Raw genomic sequence first — 19,266 nt, 5'->3', positions numbered from 1 at the left:
TAAATGAATTCAGTAAAGTCACAGGATGCAAAATTAACATACAGAAATCTGTTACATTTCTATACACTAGTAATGAAGTAGTAGAAGAGAACTTAAGAAAGCAATGACGTTTACAGTTGCACCAAAAAGAATGAAATACTTTGGAATAAACTTAACTAAGGAGGTGAAAGATCTGTACTCTGAAAACTATAAAACACTGATAAAAGAAATTGAAGGCAACACAAACCAAAAGGTAGTCCATGTTCATGGATTGGAAGAACAAATATTGTTAAAATATCCCTATTACCGAAAGAATATACAGATTCAATGCAATCCCTATCAAAATACCAACATTTTTCACAAAACAAATAATCCTAAAATTAGTATGGGACCACAAAAGATCCCAAATAGTGAAAGCAATCTTAAAAAAGAAGAACAAATCTGGAGGTATCACAATCCCAGATTTCAAGACATACTGAAAAACTATACTAATCATACTAGTGTGATAATGGCACAAAAACAGACACAATGATCAATGGAACAGAAAGTTCAGAAATAAAACCATGCTTTTATGGCCAGTTAATTTACAGGAAAGGAAGTAAGAATATACAGTGGGAAAAAGACAATCTCTTCAACAAATGGTGTTGGGAAAACTGGACAGCTACATGCAAAAGAATGAAACAGCATTACTTTCTTACACCATACAAAAAAACTCAAAATGGATTAAGGGCCAAATATGAGACCTGAAGCCACAAAACTCCTGGAAGAAATCATAAAGAGTAGTTTCTTTGACATCAACTGTAGAAACATTTTTCTAGATATGTCTTCTCTGGCAAGAAAAACAAAATCAGAATTAAACTATTGGACTACACTAAAGTAAAACGTTTTTGCACAGTGAAGGAAACCATCAACAAACCAAAAAGGCAACCTACTGAATGAGAGAAGATATTTGTAAATGATACATCTGATAAGAGGCTAATATAAAAAATATAAAAAGAACTTCTACAACTCAACACACACACACACACAAAAAGCCAATTTAAAATCCAATTTAAAAATGGACAGAGGATCTGAATAGATATTTTTCCAAAGATATACAGAGGGCCACAGATGTATGAAAAATGCTCAACACCACCAATCATCAGGGAAATGCAAAATAAAACAACAATGAAATACTACTTTACACTTGTCAGAATGGCTAGAATCAAAAAGATAAGAAATAACAAGTGTTGGCAAGGATGTGGAGAAAAAGGAACCCTTGTGCACTGTTGGTGGGAATGCAAATTGATGTAGCTACTGTGGAAAACAATATCAAGTTTCCTCAAAGAATTGAAAATAAAATTACGATATAATTCAATAATTCAATAATTGCACTAATGTGTATTTACCCAAAGAAAACAAAAACACTAATTCAAAAAGATATATGCACCCCTATGTTTATTGCAGCATTATTTACAATACCCAAGTTATGGAAACAACTTACATGTCCACTGATGGATGAATGGATAAAGAAGATGTGGTATATATACACAATGGAGTATTATTCAGCCATAAAAAATGGTGAAATCTTGCCAATTACAAGAACATGAATCAACCTAGAGGGATTAACACTAAGTGATATAAGTCATTCAAAGAAAAATAAATATCATATGATTTCACTTGTATGTGGAACTTAAACACAACAAAACAAAGAAAAAAAAGAGACAAAAATCTGACTCTTATATACAGACAGCAAACTGGTATTTGCCAGAGAGGAGGTGGGGGGGGGATGGGTAAAATAGATAAAGGGGATTAAGAGTACACTTCTCTTAAAAAAATTTTTTTTAATGTTTATTTATTTTGGAGAAAAAGAGACAGAGTAGGAGTGGGAGGAGGAGCAGAGACAGACAGACAGACAGACAGAGACAGAATCTGAAGCAGGCTCTAGGCTCTGAGCTGTCAGCACAGAGCCCGATGTGGGGCTTGAACTCACGAACTATGAGATCATGACCTGAGCCGAAGTCGGACGCTTAACCGACTCAGCCACCCAGGTGCCCCAAGAGTACACTTATCTTTATGAGCACTGACAAATATATAAAATTGTGGAATCCTGTTGTACATTTGAAACTCCTGTAACACTGTATGTTAATTATACTTGAATTTTTTAAAAGTCCTTAAAAAGACATGTTCACACAAAAACTTGTACATGAATGTTCATAGCATCATCATAGTAGCCATAAAAACAAAAAGTGGAAACAAATGTCCAGTAACTGATAAGTAGATAAGCAAATGTGATACAGCCCTACGGTGGAATATCATGTAGCCATAATACATGTAATGTGGTACTGATACATGCTACAACACAAATTAACTTTGAAAGCATTACGTTAATTGAAATAAGCCAGTCATAAAAGGCCAGTTTGTATGATTCCATTTATATGAAATGTCCAAAATAGATGAATCCATAGAGTAAACTCTTAGTGGGGAGAAGGGAAGGGAAATGAGAAATGACTTCTAACAAGTATAGGGTTTCTTTGTGGGGTGAGGAAAATGTACTGGAATTAAATAGTGATGATGATTATACAACCAGGTAAACAAACTAAAAACCACCAAACTAAAAACATTTAAAAATGTTAGTTTTATAGCATATGAATTATAGCTCAAGAAACAAATTTTTAAAGAATACATGAAATAAACAAACTGACTAAAATTAAAAAAAAAAAAAGATCAAGCCCTGGCATTGGTGATGCAGGATCAAAAAAGTGGCAGTATTTTAATTTCCCAAGGGAAGCAGATTCAGATTTCTCTGTTGGTCTAATCCCAGCATCCCCAGTCTGCGTTATGGTTCCCATTCTCACTACCATGTGATCTTCAGGTTCTAATCTAAAGTTCCCAAACTCTGTCAATCCCTTTCTCATTTCTTAATCTTGATTTTTCCACTTTATACTAAGCATCTTGAATTGATTTATCTTACCACATCACACTACGTTTAAAGAAATTGTTGCCACAGGTATAATTTGTTGCCTTCTCAACTATTATCCTTCAATTTATTCTAAATGTCATTGCAGATGTAGATACATTGGAATGTGGCTTTCGTTGGCGCACCTGGGTGGCTCAGTCAATTGAGCATCCAACTCTTGATTTGGGCTCAGGTCATGATCTTCTGGTTCGTGAGTTCAAGCCCCATCCATATCGGGCTCCAAGCTATCAGCTTGGGATTCTTTCTCACTCTGGCTCCCGATCTCTCTCTGCCCTACTCCACTCATGCTCTCTCTCTCTCTCTCTGTCTCTCTCAAAATAACTAAATAAACTTAAACAATGTGGCTTTTGTAGTTCTTGTCTTGGAATCTGTGGTCTGCTAGTGGTTTCTTCTCAGCCTTCATGCTGGTCTGTCACTGTCTGACTGCTGCTCCTTATTTCTCAGTAGCCAGTTGCAGGTCTTGCTTGGGGTTTAAACATTCTTTCTGCAGCTGCCTCATTCACAGCCCACATATAAAGCAAAAATTTTTCAGTTTCCTTCTTTCAGAATCAGGCAGAGGAGAAGGTAAGGGAAATGGGGACTGCTGTCTTGGAGAGGGCGTTAGCTCCTCTCCCACCTCCTGTCCACTGTTGGTGCTTTTTTGTCTTTGTTTTTATGTCTGCTTCTTTCTTGCCTTTTTGTTTTTTCAATTTCCTTTCCCTCCCACTTCCCCCCACTGAGGATTATAGGAATTAGAGACACTTAGTGTTACAATCATTTTTCCTCTGGTTTACAAATAAGTTGGGTAAGCCATGGAACCCTTCTTTTCCACAGACATTTTGCTTTGATTTTCACAAGCATTAAAGGAGGAAGTAAAAATCATTTCATGATATTCCAGAGGAGAAAGGGCCTAGGATTCACGGTCCACTCAGGGCCTACTCTATAACTGTACATTTGGCTCCGTCCCGTATTAGAGATGTGACCCCATCGCTGCATCTCTTTGTTCCCAGGCCTTCGTAACCCTTGGTATGTGCATAACCCCTGGGGCACTCCAGAGAACAATTACCCAAACCTGCCCTGCAAGGCCAGGTGGTGCAGAATATTTCTGGGTTACCCTTCTCTGTCCCTGCATCCCCTTCTCCTCTTTTTTGGCTCTCTGGCAGTGCCAGGCAAATATGCTCAGCACATGGTGCTATCACAGCTGTAGAATGGAAAATGTCATGTTAGTCAGCAAGTACAGTGAACAGAGCGCATGTCTGCCCAGAGACAGATATGTCTCTCGAGCCATGCTTTCAAGACATCTCCTGGGTGCCCACCCAGGCAGGCTTCATCGTCTCTCTCACCTGCAGATAGTCCTTGGTCCAGCAGCTGCCATCTGCTGAGCCGGCTCACATGTCTGACAGGCAGGCAGCTGGATTTCTTATCCTTAACAGTTGCCACCTTTCTTCTTCCCTCCCTCCCAGCTGTTCATAATTCCTTCCTTCATTCCCTGCCTGTCCCCCTCCTTTCCTTGTTTCTGTTGAACATCGCTTTCAGCTTCTTCTGAACCTTTCCTTTTCAACTAATATACAGCATCCTTTGCCAATGCCACTTCCCATGGGGCAGCCAAGTGTTGGCTTAGTGTCTCATGACACTCATAATAGGGATGCTGGGAAGTGTGTACCAAATTGTGGTCTATCAAATATAAGCCCTCCCAAATGTTCTATGCAGAAAGGGTTCTGGGACCAAATAACTGTAGGAAATACTATTTATGTCTCTACCCATGGTGAGGCCCACTGCTGATTCCTGTAACAAAGGCTCATACAAGTCCTGTGATGAAGACCCGATTGAAACTTTATTTTCAAACTCCCTAAACTTTTTGCTAAGAAACGCTCTTTCTGAGTGATAGCCACCGACATGCAGGGTAAATAGTGTTTGTGGACCGTAGTGTGAGAAACGCTGAACTTGATGCTCTCAGAGGTCGGTGTCAGATATAGAGCTCTAGTTTATTCATTAGCTGATGGTTTGCTTGAAAGGCACATGAACCTCGCATGGCAGGAATGTGGTGCTGGACAAGTCCTCTTCAGTGGAGGAGGATGAGCATATCAGTCAGGGATCTGCACAGAAACAGAACCAATAGGATGTGTGTGTGTGTATAGTGTGTGTGCGCATTTGTGTGTGCATGTGTGCATGTGTATACAAAAAGAGGTTGAGATAGAGATTGAGGGAGATTCAAGGAATTGACTTGAATGAGTATGGAAGCTAGAAAGTCCAAATTGCAGGACAGACCAGACAGGCCACCGCCCTCATGAGCTGGTTTTGCATTTCAGGTCCCAAGGCAGTCTGCTGTCAGAATTCCCCTTCCTCAGGGGACTTCAGTCTCTTTCCTATTAAAGGCTTTCGACTGAATGGAGATGGCCCTCTCATGATATGGAGGGTAATCTGTTTTACCCAAAGTCTACTGATTAAAATGTAATCTCAGGGCACCTGTGTGGCTCAGTTAGCTAAGTGTCTCACTTCGGCTCGGGTCTGATCTCACCATTTGTGAGTTCGAGCCCCGCATCAGGCACTGTGCTGATAGCTCAGAGCCTGGAGCCTGCTTTGGCTTCTGTGTCTCCCTCTCTCTCTCTGACCCTCTCCTGCTCACACTCTGTGTCTCTCTCATTCAAAAATAAATAAACATTAAAATGTTAATCTCACCTAAAAATACTTTCATTGAAACATCTAGAGTAATCTTTGACCAAATATCTGGGTACCATGGCCCTGCCAAGTTCTCACATTAGGATAACCATCACCATAAGGAGAGCAGTTATGATGGTGATAAATCCTTGATGGCCATGAGCCGCTACAGAACTACACCTTGGGGGGAGGAAGGGGCACAGATAAATGGTACCCGTTTTGTCTTTTTGATGTGGCCCTGGCTAGTGATGTTTCAAAAGTACTGGCCAGTAGATCCTGCTCATTAAAACATGTTTTGAGATCGACAAGTAGGATGGAGAGGACCAGGCACATTATAGATGGCATAGATGTGGTCTGCCATGTGCTTCTCCTGCAAGTAACTGAGAGAAAATCTTTAGCAATCTGTCACATGGAATAGGATGAGCTGTGAGCTCACAGCTCTAATAAATGAAAGTATTATCCTAAGCTCTGTGGGTGAGAATTTATGTAACACTTTTAATTAAGATAACTGCAGGGGAATGGAAAGAACTCTCTAGTAAGTGACTCTAATGAATGGATAATACCCTTCTCTTCCCACCTGGGGAAGATGAGGCTCAGCCACTAATTAGTGTAATTAGCACTGAAAGTGGAAAGATTTACTCCCTTTTTCTCCTTTCTTAATCATTGGAGCACCGAGGCTCTTTGTTTTTGCATTCCTGGCTGGCCCTTCTTTCCTTTATGAAGTTCAAATTGCTTTGGAGTTTTCCTTGAGTCCCCATCAAAGTGACTGTATTGCCTGTTCCTGGGTGAAGCTTAGAGTCAAAGTTAGTCTCTGGCTCTTTAAAATCCCTTACTGGTTTGATGTATTTTTAGGAAGTCCTTTTATGGTAAGCTTGAATTTATAATTGAGAAAAGGCTCTTGTCTTTTTAAAAGAAGGCAACCCCTTGGGGCAACTGGGTGGCTCAGTCAGTTAAGCGTCCAACTCTTGATTTCAGCTCAGATCATGATCTCAGCTCAGATCATGATCTTGTAGTTCACGGGTTTGAGCCCTGCATTGGGGTCTGTGCTGACAGCTGAGAGTCTGGTTGGGATTTTTCTCTCTCCCTCTCTCTCTGAATAAACTTTAAAAAAGAGAAGACAACCCCCAAACAGAGCAGAAACATGTGCTAATTTGTGTGTTGCTATCAATGGACATAACTGAATGAAAATTTTATTTCCTACTACACCTGTTAATCAGAAAGAAGGAAGGAGGATAAAGTAGGAAGAAAGAGGAGACAAAGGCTTAGAATGTAATTAACAATAACTGTGGAAAAATAGTCACTCAAAAGGTTTCTCCAAGGAGACTGATCCCACTGACAAAAATGGCTCTGTTCTCTTTGCTGTTTCCCTGAGATGCAGGAAAACAGGAGAGCCTTGGGGATGAGAAGCCCTAGGGAACCTCTGATTTGAGTTCCCTGGACAGGGTATGAAGATGCTTTGTGAATCACATAGAAACCAACTGCTGGTAACTGGGGACAGTGTGCAAAGGGGCTTTTGGTGCCAGATTGGTTTAAAGTTCAAAAGCCAAAATCAAACTTCTTTGAGAAAGTCTGGTTCTAGAGGGTTTAAGTGCATTATTTAAAAGGTGTTCTATTAAAATCTGAGGACATGGCTCACATATAGTATTGCTTGGCAGATCCTTTACATACTATTGAGAAACAGTTGTCTCTAAAGTGTTTTATTTCATCAAATGCTATTCTAATTTTATATTCCCTTAAATATAATAATGGATAAGTATGGGTAATATTTTGTTGCCCTAATATTGAGTGCTTCTTTTTCATTAAAAGTGTCCTTGACCTTGAATCTATGTCTGATAGAAGTGTAACTGGTGGAGTCACCAAATCATAATTTAGAAAGCTCTTTCTACCTTACAGTAGTTGTAAAGCTTGGTTGCACAGTACTACCACCATGGGAGCTTTGAAAAATCTCAATATCCAGACCAATTAAAGCAGAATCTAAGGGGTAGGGCTCAGGTATCAGTACTTTACAGAACTCAGAGGATTCCACTCTGCAGGGTTGAAAACCACTTATCTAAGTGGAAGTAAACTTTTAGGGCTAGTAGACCTACTATGCAGTGGTACATGTTATAAAAAACTGCTTCTTTGCCCAGCACCCCCTCCTGGTACCTCCTAGGGCTCTGCTGGTCTCAATGGGGCTAAGAGCTAGTCCTTTCTGCCTTCCTTCCAGTGGCAGGCAGGTGAATGTTTGCCAGTGCACTCCCTGGAATAAAAAAGCTCTGATTTCCAGATTCTGTAAATACTCCCAGCATGGTCAATTTTTTCCTACCAGTGTGCTTCTAGGGAGCATGGAGTTGGGAGGAGAGGTGTACAGTTAGCTTCCATCGGCTAGTGCAAGCCTGCTCCGGAAACGAGTGCCTCCTTCTCAGCTTCAGATTTGCCCACACCCAGATACTCCTGTCTCCTTTAGGTGGCACTAGTAGTTTGAGCCACCTGGATGAATACTTTTCTGTTGTATGGTGTTCTGACCAGCTAACAGAGCACCCCCCACCCCCCACTTAAAGAGTATAGATAATCTTTGGAAAATGGCAAAGGAATGTGCTAAGGCTGGGGATATTTGGGCACTTAGCTTTCTGGATTATACTTTAACCTGTGAGCCTGACTAGGGTGAGTTATAGATACAGCTATAGGTGCCTGAGCTGACTATATGAGGTTTCTGAGCCTGCTGATTTGAGGGCCAGGCTCTGAATCAGAATACATTTGCCAAAGTTAATAGGGGAGCTCCTGAGAGACAGGCTTCCAGCCTTCTGTGGTTGACTGACTTCTACCTCAACACAGGTTACATACCCCTAATTCTCACCCCCACTCATCAAAAAGCACTTTCGCATAACTTTTCTCATTGAATCGCTTCAACACATTTAGGAAGGCCAAACAGATGCTATCTTCCATCTGCAGGTAAGCAATTCTGTGGAAGCTCAGAGAGGTTAAGTGCAGTGACTCATCCAAGTCTGAGCAATTTGCCTGAGCTAGTAAGTGGTGGAGCCATGACTTGAACCCAGAGCTTCTGACCCCAAGTTTAATGCTCTCCTGACACATGGCCTTGGTCTGCCAGCCATCTCCCATACGCATGGGGTAGGCAACTTAGGTAAAGGAAGAAATGAGATGAAAAGTAGCAGATCCCTGCCTTCCAGTCTGGTGAACTAATTCTTTGCCAGTCCTGTTTAGAAAGCATGCTTCCTGAAATGAATGTGACCTAACAAAATATGTTCCTGCTTGCTAAATATTAAGTTGGGGGTGAAATATAAATGGCTTGCAAAATATGAATGGCACTGATGAACTGTAATTCCACAAATAGAATCAGGAGGAACCTCTGTAGAGAATGAATCAAATCCAGAGAACACCTGGGACTCCAAGAAGTGGCTACAGAAATATGGCTTGAAAGCCCAGGGGCTATCCTTTTATGACGTCCTTGCTGACTGCTCCTTCCGCCATGCTGATGGAGTCGTTGATGTAAAAGCCAAACCAGGAAATGAGTCTGTGCAGACTAGTGCGGTAAGTGAAGTGAACTCCTGGGCATGGCTGTGGGCTTCCTTTGATGCCCTGGATGGGTGAGGCCCCCCTCAGACTAGAACCCAGGGCAAGACCAAGGTTGAAATGCAGCATGGAGGGAAACCAGCTTGGGTTTCCACGAAGGAAGATGGCTTTGTGCTTCCCATGTTACACTTCACTGAACACCACTTGGGGACGTGGAGACCATGGTTTCTGAATATAAGTAGATTACACAATAATGGTACATAAGCCAGGAGCTGGCATTATGAGTCTCAGAATTATTCAACCTTGTCAGTTATTCACCTTTTATTGGTGAATTGGATGGTGAAAATGCCCAAAGCAGGGAGTTCTATGGTCCTCTTATATTGTTACTCTCTTAAAGATATATTAGTCTAGTGGCTACCAGCCAGTATTTAGTGGATTCCCCATAAATATAAAAAGAAATTCTCTTAAGAGATTATGGCACTGGACAGGTGTATATTGAAAACTTTCAAAAGGTGGTTCCATTGTGTCAATGGCTCTGGAAGGAACATAGCTTCTCAAAATGCTTGACTCTGGCTCACAATCAAAGGATAATTAGGTTCCTAAACTTCAGCATGCTTGAGTCAGTGAGTTTGAGGGAGGGCCCAGATGATGCTGAAGCTACTGGTCCAGGGGCCACACTCTGCAAAACACTGATGTGTAGACAGTACCCAGAAGATAGTCAGAAGTTTAGAATTATGGAAAGACTAAAAAGTATCACAATAGGAAACAGAAAATCAGGATAAAATGAATATTCCAAATTTGTAAAACTGAAGGAAAACTCTTTTAGAAGATAGTAAAGGCCCATACTCTGAAGTGAAAATCAAAATGTGAGCAACAAAGCAGATGTGCCAGTAGCGGCAGCCCAGGAGAGACCACTGGAGAGGAAATCAAGGTCCTCCAATGCACCGTCACTTTATGTATTTTCTAAGGCTCTGATTCAATGTCATGATCACTGAGATGTCTGTCCATCCTACAGAGGTAAAACCCCAGTGTGTTTGCCACTCCTTTAGGCTGGCTGGCCACTGGGTTCTGTGCGTCCTCCTGAGGAAGGGCTCTTTCCGTGGGGGCTACATTAACCACACGATGTGGTGTTTTAGCCTTCTTAGTGCCGTGTGTTTACAGTGAACTACAAGGAGGAAAATGTAAAAATTGGATGAGAGAAATGCAGAATTGACAGAAGACTTGTGTCCTAGGAGTTGTGTCCCCTACACTGGGATGTGGAGTAATTGCCATATTGCAGGGAAATTTCATTTGTGGGTTTCTCCCCCAGCACAGTTTTCTGATTTTGTAGTCATTATTCAGTAATGTTATTAGTTCAGGAAATCATATGTTATTGTATGTAATCTAATCATATGTAGATTTTCATTTTTTAAATACATTAGGCCCTGGATATTTAGAAATATCAATCCATGTCAATTTGAACATAGCTCACTGTGAGCTGGTGACAATGTGGTATGTTCAAGTCCTCTCTAAAACTGATTTCTCCTTATTTTTTCTTGACAATTTAAACAAAATCTTATGGGGACAGGTTGAAGAGTCTGGCTTATAAATGGGGAATTTTACCTCAAATTTCTTGTGCTAAAAATAATACAGTAGAAGTTGAGAAGTGTACAGTACAGTTATCTCCACAAATATTGATGGAAAAGGGATAATTTTATTTTCAGTATTTGGGGCCACAAGCTATCTGGATTTGTACCTAAAATTGAATTGTGTGTGAGGTAGGGAGATGCCCAGTAGAGGTTACCTTCTTTCTTTTTCTTTTCTTTCTTTTTTTTTTTAATTACAAACACTGTGAATCAGAAATGAGCATTTATGGAATGCCTGTGGGCTTTATATGCAAGGTGAGTATTTGTGCTCTCATAGCACACATGAGAAGACAAAGTCACAAGGCCTCTGAGAGGTTACATCATGAGATGGCAGGGTTTGAACTATCTGCTGGGACCTTACACTGCTTTTCCCATTCTGACACTCTGCTGTCTGACACCCGTATTCATGTAACATATGGTCTGGTGTGTTTCCATCTGGGAGTGCATAAGGCACAGTTAGAAGGCCATGTTTTGGGATGGACACTAGGGAGAACTCTTGAGGGATAAGAACATGGTGAGAATGAGAGAGGGGACATCTTTCTCCTTCCATCCTTATGTTGTGGTTGACATGTGGTTCCCCTGTCTGCCTGTCTTGGGAACATCAAGACTGATCTCATCATGCCCTTCATCCATGTTCATATCATTCACCACCAGACTTCTCAATCCTCATTCCCATCTCTGAGTTTCCTCCATTCCTCCCTGACTCCTAAATTCCCTCCACTGTGCCCCATGGAACTAGAAGATATCAGTACACCCACTGTAGCGTCAAGTGCTCTGCAGTGTTCTCTTTGCCTGCTTGTCTGGGTTTTCTCTCGAGGACCCCGGTTTCTCTCCCATTCTCCTTGGACCTGTGGGTGGGAGAGGTGGGTGCTGTCCTTCCTTATTCCTTGTTGCTGTTTCTTGATCATTCTCCCTCTGTCTTCCCATGTCATCAGAATGTACCACCCATGACACTTCCTATGGCTGACATTTTCTGACTCCCAGGTTACCCCCATCATTAATTGAAGATTGTAGCTTGTGACTTGCTGTCACTGGATCCAACCATTTTTTAATGTTAATCCCATGAAAATGACCCTTCTTACACTCTGGCCTTTCATTTCTCTGACCTCCTCTTTTCCGGTGACTTTCTCCTCCACCCCATCTCTACCAATCCTGCCATAGGCATCCCCTTGACCTTGTCATTACAAATAACTCTTCCATCATAACCCACATAAATCAGTTCCAAAGGTCCCACTTTTTGACCTCTTTTTTTAAGGTCATTTCCTCTACTACCTAATTCCAATCTTTCAACTCACTGGGATTATATAATTTGTTATTTCTACTCCCTGTTGTCTGTTCTCTCTATCCTTTTGTCCCTCTTGTACATGCTCAGCTACTTTTCCTCTCTTAAATTATTATTCTCATCTGGCAAAACCCCAACCCTGGTTAAATCCACCTCTCTGCCTTTTCTGCATTATAGCTGTGCATCTGACTACAGCAGAAGAAACCAGAGAAAAGCACATAGCCACGGTACCTGGCTTCCCTTTAAATTCATGACCTCTAACTTCATGAATCTCTCCATGAAGAACCTCATGGATCTCTTGTGCTGTCCACCAATCCGCCTGTAGTTTTCCAATCCACTCAGATGCTCATTCTCCAAGATGTCTACTCTTTTTTCCTCAAACTTCAAACACCATCTCCTCTTAGCTTACTCTAAGCTAGTGACCTTGCTTCCCATTTCATTGAACATTGGGATGAATATTCATGAATATCCACTTCCGTATCTACAAATCCCCAGCATTTGTGCCTGTGTGTTCTACCCATATTACTTCCAGGGTGGCTAAATTGTCCTCACTTCTGTCTATGGTCAACCCTTCCATGGGTGCACTGATCCCTATTTGCCATTTACTCATTTGCCCCCTTTCTATTCTGTATCATCATTATTACCCTTATTTCTGCATCTTTCCTATCAGCACACAAATATGGTGTTTTCTCTCATCTTAAAAATATAGGATTTTGATCCCCATACTTGTCTCTGCTTCTGCCTCATTTGCCTCATTTCTCTGTTCCTTTGTAGAATCCAACTCCTCAAGAGTTGTATATGTTCCCTTTCTCTAGTCTTGCAATTCTCCCATGCCCTCTTGAATGCACTCCACTTCAGCAAGGCCCCCTCTCCACCAAAACCCTCTCTTTCCAGGGATACGTGTATTACTAAATCCAGGGGTCAGTTCTCAGTCCCACTCTTACTTGACCTACTATCAACATTTCATATAGTTGGTTACTTCCTTGAAATTCATTTGCTTGCAGAAAACACTGTTCTGTTTTCCTCTTACCTCACTGGCTATTCTTTGTTAGTGTTCTTTGTTACTTCTTTCCCATGTTCCCAGCCTCTAAATGCCAGAGGGCCTCAAAGTGCAGTCCTTGGACCTCTTCTCTCTCTGTACCCATTCTCTACTTGATCTCATCAAGTCCTGTGGCTTTTAATACTGTGTGCATGCTGGTGACTTCCACATTTAAATCTCCAGCCCTGAGTCCTTCCCTTATCTCCACCTGGCTACTTGCCATGTCAATGGGATGTCTGATAGGCACCTTGAACCTAGTACATCAGACACCAGATTCAGATTTTCCCATTCAAGGCTACTCTTCTCATAATCTTCCTCCCATAAATTCATTGCAACTCCATTTTTGTAGTTCTGTGGGCTGAAAACCGTAGTGTCATCCCAAACTCCTCTCTTTTCTCCCACACCCACATCTGACCTCTCATTAAATGCTGTCAGTTCTGTCTTCATAATATGTCTGTAACTCAGAATCCAACCACTTCTCACCACTTCTGATACTACCCTGGTATGGACCTGCTTCTGTCCTTGACCCTTTATGGTCTGTTCTCAACAGAGTAGCCAGAGTAACCTTCAAAATGATATTTTTATAATTAAATTTTAAAATTGTAAATAAAACTTAAAACTATGAATTCTGTCACTTCTCTAAGAGAGTAGATCTTAAAATAGATCACAAGAAAAAATCTGTAACTATGTGTGGTGATGGGCATTACTTATTTATTGTGGTAATCATTTTGTAATATATCCATATATCAAATCGTATTGTATACATAATATAATATGTCCATTATATCTTAATTAAAAAAATTTGTCTCTTGTCATGTTTAAGTTCTTGGATAGTTCCTTTTTCACTCAGGGGAGAAGCCAGAGTCACTTCCATTAGCCAGTAGGCTTTACGGAGTCTGCATCTGGCTCTCTTCCTCATATTGCCCTAGCATCATCTCACCCCTTACTCTTGCTCACTGTTTGGACTACACCAGCCTTCCTAAAATTCTACAGACATGCTAGGCACACACTTACTCTTACCACAGGGTTTTGGCACTTGCTGAGTCCTCAAGCTTCCCCCAGATCTCCATATGGCCACACTTTTTGTTCTTGCTGGTCTTTGCTCATATTTTACCTTCTGTTTAAGGCTTTCTTTTTTTTTAGGTTTTAACTTCTTTGGAGCACCTGGGTGGCTTAGTCAGTTAAGTGTCCAACTCTTGATTTTGACTCAGGTCATGATCTCACAGTTTCACGGGTTCGAGTTCCATGTCAGTCTCTTTGCTGGCAATGCATGGTCTGCTTGGGATTTCTTTATCTCTCTCTGTCTCTCTTTCTCTCTTTCTTTCTCTCTCTCTCTCTCTCTCTCTCTCTCTCTCTTTCTCTCTCTCTCTCTCTTTCTCTCTCTCTCTTTCTCTCTCTCTCTTTCTCTCTCTGCCCTGCCTCTGCTTACACTCTCTCTCTCTTGAAATAAACTTAAAAAAAAAACTTCTCCATCCCCTCCCATCCCCTGTTCTTTATTCTCCTTCCTTATTTTTCTCTATAGCATTTGTCACCATCTGACCTGCTGTATGATTGTTTATTATCTAGCTCTTTCCCTGTAATGTGAGCTCCATGAAGGCAGGAATTTTGGTCTTTGTGGTTTCTAGTGCTGCTGCCTAGAAGATTGTATTGCTGGTGACATGGAGTTGTGCTTGATAAATTCATAAATCAGTTGAGTGAGCTCTATGTGTGGGAAGCCATTGTCCTCAGACCAGTTTTGTATGTACCAGTAGAGGATGCTAGGTGTAGAATGGGTTTCTTGGCTACTTTTCTTCATTTGGGGCTGGGAGTAATAATGGAAAGATTTTTTGTGTGTGAATCTTAAGTCCCACCTCCTCCAGAGAGTCCTACTGACCCTCTAGTCCTTGAGAACTCTTTCTTCTTTGTCAGATTGCCTAGTTATTATTGTCTCAACCTAGCACCAGGTGCTGGGTGTCTAGTGCTCTGCCTTCCTAACTTTCTGTGTGTGGGTGCATGCGTGTGAGCATGTGCATACAGTGTCTCCCTGCTGGAAACATTATCTTCTCTGGGGCACAGATGAGACTGCACATGTTTTTCTGACTATCATTCATGACATCTGGCACAGGGCTCCATATAGAGTAGGCCCCAGTACATGTTGGTTGAACCAGCAGTTGAATGATTTTACCATGGGAGTGAGTGCTAGGAGCTGTATAAATAAGGCAGAGATGGGGTGCCATCTGGAGATTTCTTCTTTGAATGGTCTGAATGGCTTCTGTCCTTTGTCCTTTATTTAGGAGACCAACAAGAAGACAGTCCATGCAAAATACTGCAGCAGATTTGTCCATGCACCCTGGAAGGATGGGAGCTTGGTCCACGTCTGCATTACCAAAGAGAAGTGTACCTGGTACAGTGAGAGAATCCACACAGTCCTTGCTCAGATTCAGAAGAGGTTGGTAAATTTGCAGGAGGGTACAAGTGGTCTAGTTGCCCTTGAAACTAAAATCTGTGACTTCTCTGTAAATGCTTAACCACAAAAAACAGCCAATTAACATTGTTATGTCAGGGTTGCCATCTGATGGTTTGCTCGTGGCTTTTTGTTAGTAATAAAGGGGAATGTTTGGATCCAGATTCCAAGCTGCTTTGATTCCAAGCAGACTTTTTAAAAAAGACAGCAAAGAAATGTGTCATTATGTTGGTTGTACATCACTATAGGAGGCTAAGGAATGCTTCTGCTCATGTCTTGCATTTTTTGTGGGCCACAAACATATTGCAAATTGTATTACACCTGTCCTCTGTACTTGGATATTACATTTCAAGGCAACTGTTAACAATGTTGTGGAGTATTTTAATACAATGGAATAATGTATATTCAGCTAAAAATAACTTCATGTGGTCCTTGTCAACCTTGCTGGTTCTTAAAATCTGCCAGTGCTAACGCATCTGAGGTACTAATGCTGTGACCTCAGCATCAGTCCCATGGGGATGATCTACCTTAATGCTTTCACCTCCCTGATGCCAGAGGACAGCTTTAGACCACAAAGACCAAATCCATTTAGGTGCATGGCCTCTGAGGTCAGATGGAGCTGGATTATAATACCAGCTCTGCCACTTTCTGTGGGACCCTGGGCAAGTTAGTTAATGTCTTTGTGCATTGGTTTCTTCATTTATAAAGTGGGAATGATAATGCCATTTACAAATATGCCCTATGGATTATAGAGTATAGACTAGTACTCAGTGGGCAGTAACCACTTGAAAATGAGAGTTCCTTCCATCCTTCTATGTTTTCTGCTATAAAATCACAAGCTGCAGACAACTGTGTGCATAATATTAACTCTTCAGAGCCCCAGTTTCTTAAAACCCAACTGGCAGTGGGTAACTTAGAACAAGTAATCCTTGTGTCTGGAGTCTTCTGTTTCTTGTTTTGGGGTTGACTTTTGGGGACAGTAGTTTGGACTTCAGGTCTGGGGAAAAAGGATGCTGTTTAAGACACTCCACTTGGTACCTGCCAGATCTATTTGTCCTTCTCCACCCACCAAGTGTTAGGGGTTGTTGGGAACTTCTCTCCTCTTTTCTATTCTCCAGAAGTCTTTGTGGAGAGTTGTTATCATCTCTCCCTTAAATGTATGTAGAATTCACTACTGAAACAATCTGGGTCTGTAGTTTTTCTTTGTAGCAAGGTTTTTAATTATGTATTCCATTTCTTCACATACACATAGAACTGATGTTAGTAATTTATGTTATCTTTATTTTAAGCCTGGTTGGAGATTATCCATTTTATTGATCTTTTCAAAGAACCAGGTTTTGGTATCAGTGGGTTTTTTTTCTCTGTATGGTTTTCTCCTTTTGGTGCCATTGATTTCTACTCTTTATTATTTCCTTCTTTCTCCTTACTTTTAAGTTTCTTAAGATGGATGCTTAGAGATTTGAGAACTTTCTTTCTAATATAAGCATTTAAATTTTCTTGGGGTATTGCTTTAGCTGCCTCTCACATTATGTTGTATTTCATTACATTCACTTAAAAATATTTTGCAAATTTCCCTTATAATTCTTCTTTGAACAAAGGTTATTTAGAAATATGTTGTTTACTTCTCAAGTATTTGTGGATTTTCCTGATAGCTTTTAATTGCACTATGGACGGAGGGATACTGTATGGCTTTAGTTCTTATAAGTTTATTGAGACCTATTTTGTTGCCCAGGATATGAAGAAAAACTACATATTCTGCTTTTGTTGGGTGGAATATACTATAAATATCTCAGTTCAAGTTGATTGATAGAGTTGTTTCAGTCTTCCATATCATTACTGACTTTTTTATTTAAATTGTTCTACAAATTGTTGAGAGAAGAGCACTGAAATCTCTAGCTATAGTTATGGATTTGCCTGTTCTTTTTTCAAATCTGTCATTTTTTCCTTCATGTATTTTGAAACTATTAGTAGGTGTATGTACAGTTACGGTTGTTATGTCCTCTTGATGAATGAATTCCTTTAATATTATTAAGTGTCCCTTTTTATCTCTGGCAGTATTCCTTTTTCTGAAATCCTTTCTGAAAGGATTTTTCTGAAATCCTTTTGATTTCTGGACAAATCTGCTTTGTCCAGTATCAATAGAGCTGCTCCAGTGTGTTTTTTTTTTTAATATATGAAATTTATTGTCAAATTGGTTTCCATACATCACCAGTGCTCATCCCAACAGGTGCCCTCCTCAATACCCATCACCCACCCTCCCCGCCCTCCCACCCCCCATCAACCCTCAGTTCTCGGTTTTTAAGAGTCTCTTATGCTTTGGCTCTCTCCCACTCTAACCTCTTTTTTTAGCTCCAGTGTGTTTTGATCATTTTTTGCACGGGTTCTCTTTTTTCTATCTTTTTACCTTTACTTGTTTGTGTCTTATATCGAAATAGGTTCCTTAGAATATATATGGGTATTGTTTTCTAAATCCAATCTATCTCGGCCTTTTAACTCCATATTGTTCTCCAAAACAAATAGACAAGGAAACTAAGATAATACATAATACAGGGAGTAAAAAACAAAAACAAAAAACAAAAATAAAACTTCGGAGAAAACCAACATATTAATATTCTCAGAAAGACAGAAAATATTGCCCTCAGAAAGTTGGAAAATACTGTTATACATACATATAGATATTAAGAATTACAAGAGCTCTTCAAAATATGATAGCCAAAACAAATGATTCAATGGGAGAGCTGGAAGATGAAGGCAGTCTCTCAGAAAGCAACACAAGCATCCTGTGGTTGAGGTTAACATACATGTGTACCTACAAATAGATAGCTTATAGACATATATAAAATGAAGGGGAAATCTCACAAAAAATTTCAGAACTGAGAGACATGTAGTTCCAAACTGAAAGAAAGTTGCAAGGAATGTCTAGAAAATGAGTAAAAAGACCTATCCAGCATACATCATCACAAAATTTTAAATATTAGAGATAAAGAAAAAAAATCCTAAAATCTTCCATTTATCCCCTCCCCAACCTCTGGTTGGATTTTTTTTTGGTTTGTTTCTTTTTATCTGTTGGTTCCTTTCACCCATTTTTCCCACCCTGCCTCTTGGAGTCACCAGTCTTTTTGTTCTCTGAATCTATAAACTTGTTTTTTGTTTTTCTTTTAGATTCCACATATAACAGAGATGATATGGTACTTGTCTTTCTCTGTCTGACTTACCTCACTTAGTGGAATGCCTTCAAGGTCCATCCATGTCATTGAAAATGGCAAGATTTAAATCTTTTTATCGCTGAATGATATTCCACTATATATATATATATAATATATATATATATATATATATATATCTCACAATTTCTTTATCCATTCATCTGTCAATGGACACTTAGGTTGTTTCCGTATCTTGGCTATTGTAAATAATACTGTAGTGAACATGGGGCTGCATATATCTTTTCAAGTTAGTGTTTTCTTTTTTGGATAAATACCTGGAAGCAGAATTGCTGCAATGTATGGTAGTCCTATTTTTAATTTTTGAGGAATCTCCATGTTTTCCACAGTGGCTGCACCAATTTACAGTCCCACCAACAGTGTACAAGGGCTCCCTTTTCTCCACATCCTCTCCAACACTTGTTATCTTTTGTCATTGTACAAGGGCTCCCTTTTCTCCACATCCTCTCCAACACTTGTTATCCTCTCCAACACTTGTTATCTTTTGTCATTTTAATAATAGTCATTTCTAATCTCTACCTTTTAATTGGAGTATTAAGATCATTTCCTTAATGTGATTATTTATTTG

At 40.2% G+C, this 19,266-nt stretch overlaps 1 protein-coding gene across 1 annotated transcript in view; it reads left to right on the top strand.

Moving 5' to 3' along the window:
• The window catches only part of VWA3B (von Willebrand factor A domain containing 3B), a 153,273-nt gene that overhangs the window by 77,886 nt on the left and 56,121 nt on the right, over window positions 1–19,266 (top strand). Inside the window, exons 8-9 of the mRNA XM_049649831.1 lie at window positions 8,907–9,103; window positions 15,305–15,459. Coding sequence (XP_049505788.1) covers window positions 8,907–9,103; window positions 15,305–15,459 — 352 coding nt within the window. The remainder of the gene's footprint in view (window positions 1–8,906; window positions 9,104–15,304; window positions 15,460–19,266) is intronic.

This window comes from Panthera uncia (assembly GCF_023721935.1).
Source record: "Panthera uncia isolate 11264 chromosome A3 unlocalized genomic scaffold, Puncia_PCG_1.0 HiC_scaffold_11, whole genome shotgun sequence".
Lineage (NCBI taxonomy): Eukaryota > Metazoa > Chordata > Mammalia > Carnivora > Felidae > Panthera > Panthera uncia.
This window is presented reverse-complemented; position numbering and strand designations above follow the sequence as displayed.